General features: G+C 37.8%; 1 protein-coding gene across 1 annotated transcript; it reads right to left on the bottom strand.

Annotated features, from left to right (window-relative positions):
* Window positions 1-8,310: 8,310 nt before the first annotated feature.
* Window positions 8,311-9,593, bottom strand: LOC107889962 (uncharacterized). The gene is made up of 2 exons (XM_016814494.1): window positions 9,403-9,593; window positions 8,311-8,605 (listed from the first exon to the last, which is right to left on the bottom strand). The coding sequence occupies exons 1-2, from the start codon at window positions 9,591-9,593 to the stop codon at window positions 8,311-8,313; spliced, it is 486 nt and encodes a 161-aa protein (XP_016669983.1).
* Between the last annotated feature and the right edge of the window lie 533 nt (window positions 9,594-10,126).

Genomic DNA, 10,126 nt, shown 5'->3' with positions numbered 1-10,126 from the left:
TACTCATTAATATACAAAAATTATATTCGGCCTTAGCACACAACTTGCTAGCCGATTCTTCTCCATCTAGCAACCAATGCACATATGTGCTCACTCAAAAATGCTAAAAAGAAGATTCAAGAATCATCAATCCACCATCACATGCATCATTAACAAGCTTCATATTTAGCATGCAATGGCATTAACACAAAATCTACCTAGGCCGAATATCATCCCCATGTCATAGCAAAGATTTGAACCATGGGCTAATTAGAACTCAAGCTAGCAACTAAAAACATGCATGAATCTCATGGCACAACCTCAAACATACCTTGATCTAGATACAAGTATGGCCAAACCTCCTCCTAATCCTCTTCCAAACCAAACATGAAGCAAGAACTCCTTCCTCCTTCCTTTGAATTTTCGGCCAAATGAAGATGAAAAAGGATGAACAAAATTTTCTCTTTTCTTTTCTTTAACTCACGGCAATGGGGGGGGGGGAAACAACTACACACTTTTTTTTTGTTTTCATCATATTCCCTTTCATTATTTTATGCCCATGCTCCTTATTTTATTTTTTTCCACCCATGATGCACCAACACAACATGTCTATGACATGTCTTGCCCATCACACTTGGTCTACCATGCTTGTCATGGCCGGCCACTACTAGTTAGGGGGGGAATTTGACATTTTTTTTTTGTTTTCATCATATTCCCTTTCATTATTTTATGCCCATGCTCCTTATTTTATTTTTTTCCACCCATGATGCACCAACACAACATGTCTATGACATGTCTTGCCCATCACACTTGGTCTACCATGCTTGTCATGGCCGGCCACTACTAGTTAGGGGGGGAATTTGACATGCAAGTCCCCCCTTTTTATTTCATGCTCTAATAGGTCCTTATGCTTCGACCTATCACATTTCAAAAATGTCGCACATAAGTCCTATTGACTAAATTCACATGCAATCGACTAAATCGAAGCTTGAAATTTTCACACATTCATAATTACATATTCTAGACAATAAATATCACATTCAAACATTTCGGTGACTCGGTTTAGCGGTCCCGAAACCACTTCCCGACTAGGGTCAATTTTGGGCTGTCACATTACAGGTTTCTATTTAACACTTATGTGCTTTTGTGTAGCCTTCAGGCTTCCGTACACGATGTACTCATATTCGTAAGACGTTTATTGATTTGAAAAAGGTTGGTAATTCGGTAAGTGACATATGGAATTATTGTACGTAGACTCAATGATATTATTAAATTTGAGATAAAACAAGTTAATTCATCAATTAAAGTTGTGGTTGGCAGCAAATGTGTCATGAATGATTTATTTAAATGAATTGTTATAGTATGTTCGGTAAGATTTATGTTTAAAGCCAACAAACTTACTAAGTTTTATTAAGCTTACCTTTATTGTTCAATGTTCTTTGTTGATTTACGAGAAGTTAGGAGCTCAGATCAACACATTGAATCATACTATCTAACTTGTTGGTAGATTTTGCTAAATATACTATGTTTTATATGGCATGTATAGGGATTGAAATGGTTGTGTAAATGTTAAAATTACATTTTGGTTATGTTTCATGTTAACTTATATATGTATGGTTTGTCATGTTTGGTATAAACGTTGGTATGGGTATTGAATGAATTGGTAAAGCATTTTTGTATAGGTGGTTGCATATGTGAATTAATTTATGTTCTAGTTTAGATTGTTGTAATATATGTGATAATATAATCATATTAAAGTTAGGAATTGGTTGTTTTGGAGATCTTATTATGGTTTATACGTATGAAATTGGTGTGTGTAGGTTGAAGTCAAGAACAGGTGAGAAAAGAGGTCATAAAATGGCCTATTTTCATCCACACGGGCGTGTGTAACACACGGCCTGGCACATGGGCGTATGGTCTAGCCATGTGTCCCATGCACCTTAAAATTTAAAAAAGAATGCGCAAGTTTTTGCACATGGCCTAGCACCCGGGCATGTGTCTTGACCTTGTGACCCCTACACCTTGCACACAAACTTGTGGTCGGTCGTGTGACCCATGTCAAGGAGTAACACAGGTAAGGACGCGGGCTAGGACATAGCCGTGTGCCTCACATCTTATACCCACATAGCTGAAGTTACAAGTGTGTCTCCTAGTGTGAGCCACACGGTCGGCCACATAGGTATGTGTCCCCTTGCTCTTAAGAAATTTTTTAAAATTTTAGAAAAAAAATTCCCTAAGTATCCAGTTTAGTCCTGAATCACTTCTAAGGTGTATATTGGGTCTCGTGGACCCATATCTAAGGGACAATATGAGTGTTATATAATTGATTCTTGGTATGTATAACAAAGGTTGTGAAATATCCCTATTTAATCCGTAAAGTTTGGTAATGCTCTGTAACCTTGTTCTAGAGAAGGATAAAGGTTAGGGGTGTTATATTTATTAGTATTAGAGCTTCGATTTAGTCGATTCTTGGAATGATAGTAATGTGTAAATAGTATAGAAACATATGCCATATAAATCTGCGATAGTGATGTGTATGATTCAATCTAATCATTGTTTTCTTATAGATTGTAAAGATGTTAGAAAGATCCGAACATGCTGAACATGATGAGGCTAATAGTAGAGTATAGACATCTGGGCACGGGACAAGTAGTAATGTCCCAATTCCTCTGACTCAAGAACAAAAATTTAAAAATTTGTTTTTCGGGTTTATGAATCAATAGTTTAGTGAGTTAATGCGAGAAAGAAACTTCGCTCAGCAACCTCCTCCCCCTACTGCACCATCTGAAGTGTCTCTGGTTGTACCTTCACGTCCTCATGTAACTGAATCTAATAAACGTACTCCGATCGAAAAACTTAGAAAGTGTAGGGCTGAAGAATTTAGGGGAAGGTCAGATAATGATCCTGTGAAAGCTGAATATTGGCTCCAGAATACTATAAGAGTTTTTGAGGAAATAGCTTGTTCTTTCGAAGATGATCTGATATGCGTTGTGTCACTACTGAAAGAGAAAACATATAATTGGTGGATAACTATAGTGACCGTGGTGCAAAAAGAGAAAATTATTTGGGAATTCTTTCAGAGTGAGTTTAAAAGGAAATATGTCGACAAGAGATACTTAGATAAAAAGAAGAGGGAATTTCTTGACTTGCGACAGGGAAACCAGTCAGTACCCGAATACGAGAGGGAATTTGTATACCTCAGTAGATAGCTTGGGAAATTATAACAATAGAAGAAGAAATGTGTATTCAGCTTGAAGAAGGGCTGAATGATGAAATTAGAATGATGACTGGGGGCATGAAAATACGAGAATTTATTGTTCTGTCAAATTGTAACACCTCACACTCGTGCCCTATGCCGGGAAGGAATAAGAGGTGTTACTCAACTTAAACATCTACTATCAAACATTTCCGAATCACCAAGACTTGATCACATTTAAAACTTTTCCGAACTTTATTTAAACTCCTTAATGTGGACTTACGAGGCCTCAAACTTTCATTTAAAACCATTCAGAACCAACTCAAGTCCCTAAACCGATTTAAATAAAAAAGTGACTTTTGAAATAGGGCACACACCTATGTGGAAGGGCAACACGCCCATGTGGTCCTTATAACATGGCCGTGATGATAGTCCATGTGACACACACGTCCTAAGCATCTAGGGACACGCCCGTGTCCCATACCCATGTGAATTAAATTCCAAATTCGAACCTACAAGGGTTTTCACACGGCCTGACACACGCTCGTGTCCCTCACATGGCCACGACATGCCCGTGTCTAAAAACCTTGACATTCTGTTTCTGACATCAACATCCAAATTGAGGCTCACGGCCAAGGCACACGCCCGTGGCCAGAGGCCGTATCCTCCACACGGCTGAGACACACGACCGTGTCTCTGCTCGTGTATTTACTACCGTGCATTCTGACTTACAAATTTTACGTGGAGGGGACACACGGCCGGCCAACATGCCTATAGGGCTGACACACGGCTTAGACACACGCCCCTGTGTCTACCCATGTGGACAATATAAGACTATTTACCAAGCTTTTTTGCCACCCTGAAACACAATTTAATGCCAACCAACATATCAAGGTCTAACTAAATATGATTTCTCAGCCAAACAACCATAGGTAAGGCCTACATACATTTCTTATATTTAACCATGCTAACAATTTCACATTCATAAAAGACTATCTTGCATTCATATATAAACCTCTAATATTAGCCATTTTCCATGGCCATATACATAGTGAATCAAATGCTAAAGTAAGCCAACACATTTAGCCAAATAACAATGACACAAAACTCAAAAGTCAAGGTCCTATACATGTCATAATCAAAATAAATGATCTAACTATACCAAGTGCTTCAGATGATAGTGTAACTAGCTTCTCCGACGTAGGTAATAATCCTCGAGCTACTCTAGCAGCACTATAAGAAAATAGAAAGAAAATAGGGTAATCACAAAGCCAAGTAAGTTGTATGAAAATAAATATAACGACAAGTTTGCCATTCATCATCATGCTCATAACACTAAAATAGGCATAAGCACAACTTACTCGTCACTATCTAACCCAATTCACATAGCATATACTAAGCTCACATCTCATGCATTTCATTTAGGTACCTGTATCACTCATAACATGGTTATGCTTTTTTCATTTTACTTAAACTATAACCCTCACCATTGAACCATTTGAAATACTATCAGATAGTCATTAAGCCTCAGACATAGGGTATAATGCCGATGCCATGTCCCAAACATGGTCTTACACTGGCTCTCACGCTAAGTCAATGCCATGTCCCAGACATGGTCTTACATTGACTCTCACGTATTCGTGCCGATGCCATGTCCTAGACATGGTCTTATATTGGCACACCATGTAGCCGATGCATGTCCCAGACATGTCTTACACTGGCTTAGGTCGATGCATATCCCAAACATGTCTTACAATAGCTCTCGTCTCAATGCTAATGTCGATGCCATGTCCCACACATGGTCTTACACTGGCTCTCATAATATGGCCTATGCATGTCCTAGACATGTCTTACACTAGCACACAAATGTCCCGAATGTCATGGCATGAATATCCGATTTATTCCCTAAGGTTCAAACGGGCATTTTACTACCTCAAAATTTCATCATACATAATTATTTTCACAAGCAAGCAATTCATGCTATATCAATTCAAACACATATATTGACAATGTAGTTGTATTATTTACATACAACTTACCTTGGTATTCAAAATATGGCGGCTGTCTCGGCTTAGTCTGCTAGCTTTGCTTTTCCCTGGTCTAGGCCCGAATTTTGTAATTCTTAATCTAAAATGATAAAAATTATGAATTTAATCATTTTATTAATCTAGGTACTCAACAATTTAAAAATTGGGCAAAATGGTCATTTTGCCCCTATACTTTTGCAAAATAACCGTTTTACCCCTAGGTCCGAAAATCTATTTTTATCAAATTTCTTCATATCTTAAGTCTAGCCGATTACTTTTTATACTAGAAGCAGCCCACAATTCTCATTATTGCACACATTTATCATCTATTTTACAACTTATGCAAAATGGTCCTTAATTAGGGTTTCCATGAAAACTACTTCACAAAAGTTGTTTATTTCACAACTATAACTCATATTTTTCCATAAAATTTCAGAAATCAACACGTCTAATATCATGGAAAAACCTTAGACTTTCAACAATTTTGCCAAATGGTCCCCTTGTTAGAAAGCTCATGCTACAAGGATCTCAAAAGTACAAAAATATTCAAGAAAAACCCTCAAATCACTTACTTGAAAAGGCTTTAAGTTGCTGAAAGTGTTTCAAGCTTCCATGGCCATTTTCTTGGATAAAAATTGGCAGAGAAGAAAGAGAGAGATGAAAAAAATGACAACTTTTACTCTTTGTTTTATTTTATTCAATTTTAACACCTAATTTCACCAAAATTTTGACTTTTGACCACCTTTGTCTCCTATGGCCGGCCATGCTATCCTAAAGGGTCTAATTTCCTTTTAAAGACCCCAAATTTAGGTTCTCTAGCTATTTGACACCCTTGGCTATCAAAATAGGACTTTTGCACTTTATTCGATTTAGTCTTTTTTCGCAATTAAGCTCACAAATGCTAAAATTACTTCACCAAATTTTTGATGCACTAATATAAACATGTTATAACCCTAAAATAATAATAAAATAATTTCTCTGAACTTAGATTAGTGGTATCAAAACCACTGTTCCAACTAGGCCCAAAATCGGGTTGTTAAAATTCTCCTCCTTAGGGATTTTCATCCCCAAAAATCTTACCGGTGAATAAGTTAAGATATTGATCTCTCATAGTCTCTTTAGGTTCCCATGTGGTTTCCTCGACTCCGTGTCTATGCCACAAAACCTTTACGAGTGCTACACTTTTATTCCTTAACTTCTTGACTTCTCGATCCAAAATTTTAATCGGTTCTTCACCATAGGTCATATCCGGGCTTATTTCAATTTCCTCGGTGAAATCACATGTGAAGGGTCAGACCGATAGCGGCGCAACATCGATACATGGAATACATCATGAATTTTATCTAGTTCTCGAGGCAAGGCCAATTGGTATGCTACCGACCCAATTCTCTCAGGTCCAATAAACCGCAGACTCAGTTTGCCTTTTCTACCAAATCTAAGGACTTTCTTCCATAGGAATACTTTCAAAAACACTTTGTCCTCGACTTGAAACTCGATCTCTTTCCGTTTCAAGTCCGCGTAGGATTTCTGTCTATCCGATGCACCTCTCAAGCAATCACGAATCACCTTAACCTTTTCCTCGATTTCTTTGACCAAATCGACCCCGTGAATCTGATTCTCTCTCAACTCAGTCCAATATAAAGGCGTTCGACACTTACGTCATATAAAGCCTCATAAGGTGCCATTTTCAGACTTGATTGATAATTGTTGTTATAGGCAAATTCGACCAAGGGTAAATACCTTTCCCAATTGCCTTGAAACTCGAGAATACAACACCGCAACATGTCTTCCAATATCTGAATTACTCTTTCTAACTGACCGTCAGTTTGCGGGTGGAAAGCTGTGCTGAAATTCAATTTTGTTCTCAAAGGTCCTTGCAACCTCTTCTAAACCTCGGATCCCTATCTAAGATAATCGACAAGGGCACTCCATGTAGTCTCACGATCTCAGAAACATAAAGATCGACCAATTTCTCAAGGGAGTAGTCGGTACGCACTGGTATAAAATGTACCGACTTAGTAAGTCTATCAACGACGACCCAAACTGAATCCTTTTTCCTTGGTGTCAAAGGCAATCTTGACATAAAATCCATTGTTACTCGGTCCCATTTCCACTCGGGAACCATCACAAGCTGAAGTAAACCCGAGGGTACTTGGTGTTCGGCCTTCACTTGTTGACAAACTTGACACTTAGAGACGAACTTGGAAATGTCTCTTTTCATTCCCGACCACCAGTACATTTTCTTCAAATCATTGTACATGTTCACACTACCCAGGTGGATAGACAAACAACCACTATGTGCCTCTCGTAAAATCTTCTAAATAAGCTTTTCATCCTTGGGTACAGAAATTCAGCCTCGGTACATCATACAACACATTCCAGTTGACCGAGCCTAATTCTATTCTAATTATTTTGTTTCGAAGCAAAGATATCAACGGGGTGGTTCACCCTATTCAGATATCCACGACCGAGAAGTACTGGATTCTCTTTCGGATAGGTCCTGAAAGGAGAAGGAAAGTTGGAATGCCACCAAGCGTCTATTATTGAATTCATCCGACTCGATAGTACCCATTTTTGGAACGTCCAGTGCCAAAGTCACGGAATGGGTAAGTCGCCAATCCCTAAAACGAACCCAATAAAATTCTTTTAGGACCCCTTTTCACAAATGAATTTAGTAAGTTTAAATTTTGTACAGATGAATCAAAAGGTTTATATAAAAGGAATGCTGTAAATATTCCGAAACAAGCTATACTCATTGAAAAAGTTGTATTTTTTAAAAAATTGATTCGAATCCTCAAAATCATTTGAATTTTGATGTAAAAGATTTATATATGGAGTTAATAATTTTGATAATATATCCAAATGCATTCTTTCTTGATTAAAAGGAATTGCTATAGCTCCAACAAATAAAATAAATAGAAGCAATATAAGCATAGGAAATAGTATAGTATTATCTTATTCATGAGGATAAGAAAAAGCCTTCTTGTAGCCAAAATTTGTAATAGTAATAAGAGCTTCTTTTTTTCCACCAATTGTATATGGCTGCTCGTTGTTATTCATTGTTAATGTTAATAAAGGAAATAAACAAAAATTCCTGTTAATTATTTTTTACTCACCAGTAACAATATTAAACTCTAATTCGACACCCGACTCACACTGAGTTCTCTTGGCTTGTAATTTACTATCGTTATTCTGAGCTTCGCAAATGTCTTGCAAGAACTTCGATCTAGCTCTCAACTCTGCCAGAATTGAACCATCATCAACCACTGACAACTGAGCATCCATAGCCCTCAACGCGAACAATGATTTCTTACTCAATGCATCGGCTACTACATTAGCCTTTTTGGGGTGGTAGTCGATCACCAAATCGTAGTCTTTTATCAACTCTAACCATGTTCGTTGCCTTAAATTCAGTTCCTTTGAGTCATCAAATACTTTAGACTTTTATGGTCGATGAATACTCGACATTTCTCACCATACAAATGATGCTTCCAAATTTTCAGCGTGAATACAATAGCGGCCAACTCTAAATCGTGCGTCGGGTAGTTCTTCTCGTGTGGCTTTAGCTGTCTTGAGGCATATGCTATCACTTTGCCTTCTTGCATGAGCATACACCCCAATCCATTTAAGGAGGCATCACTATATACCATGAATTCTTTCCTCGATTTTGGTTGCACCAAAACTGGGGCTTCGGTTAACAAAGCCTTTAATTTCTCGAAACTTTGTTGGCACTTCCCTATCCATTCAAACTTGACATCCTTTTGTAACAACTTTTTCATCGAAGTAGCTATTATTGAGAACCCATTTTCAAATCTTCTGTAGTATCCAGCTAAACCCAAAAAGCTTCGAACCTCTGTCACATTCCTCGGCGGTTTCTATTCAATAATGGCCGGGATCTTGCATGGGTCAACTTTGATTCCATCTCCCAACACGATGTGTCCTAGGAATCCAACTTCTTTAAGCTAAAATTCACTCTTACTGAACTTGGCATATAATTGTATATCTCTCAAGTTTTGTAAAGCAGTTCTCAGATGCTCCGCGTGCTTACTCTCATCACGCGAATAAATCAGTATGTCCTTGATAAAGACCACTACAAACTTATCCAAATACGACTGGAAAATGCGGTTCATCAAATCCATAAATACCGCAGGAGTATTTGTTAAATCGAAGGGCATAACAAGAAACTCATAATGCCCATACCTCGTCCTAAAGGCGATTTTCGATACATCTTGCTCCTCAACCCTTAACAGATAGTAACCAAACCTTAAGTCGATCTTAGAAAACATAGTGGCTCCCTTCAACTGATCGAAAAAATCATCGATTCTTAGCAAGGGATACTTTTTCTTCACGGTGACCTTGTTGAGATATCGGTAGTCTATACACAATCTCATCGACCTGTCTTTCTTTTTCACAAAAAGTACCGGAGCACCCTACGGTGAATAACTCGGTCTTCTAAAACCTATATTCTTTAACACTTGTAATTGAGCCTTCAACTCCTTTAACTCCATTGGAGCCATTCTATACGGAGCAATCGAGATAGGTGTCGTACCAAGAACCAACTCGATACCAAACTCGACTTCTCTAGTTGGAGGCAATCTGGGCAACTCTTCCGAAAATACATCTAGATACTCACTTACCACTGGCACTATCTCAATTTTCACTTCTAACTTTTTGTGTTCAATACAAATGCTAGGTAGGACTCATACCCTTTTCTCAAATATTTCTCGGTAGTCAAAGATGAAATCAGTACTTGTGAGTTATCCAGTTCACTTGATTCAACCCGAATAATATCCCCATTTTCACATTTCATTTAATGAACTTGCTACCACAATTCACTATCACATTATGAGAAGTTAACCAATCCATGCAAAGAATTAGGTCAAATTCATCAAACGTAGTAGCATTAGGTTAGCCGAAAAATAAT

Source organism: Gossypium hirsutum, chromosome A09, assembly GCF_007990345.1.
Source record: "Gossypium hirsutum isolate 1008001.06 chromosome A09, Gossypium_hirsutum_v2.1, whole genome shotgun sequence".
NCBI lineage: Eukaryota > Viridiplantae > Streptophyta > Magnoliopsida > Malvales > Malvaceae > Gossypium > Gossypium hirsutum.
Note: the sequence above shows the minus strand (reverse complement) of the source record. Positions and strands in the feature narration are given on the sequence as shown.

Bases quoted from the DNA above. Each gene is read 5' to 3' on its own strand.
- LOC107889962 (XM_016814494.1), bottom strand. From the start codon at position 9,593: ATGAGATTGTGTATAGACTACCGATATCTCAACAAGGTCACCGTGAAG. The intron at 8,606-9,402 runs GTATGGGCATTA...ACTGAATTTAAG, and splicing joins AAAATCGCCTTTAGGACGAG to GCAACGAACATGGTTAGAGT.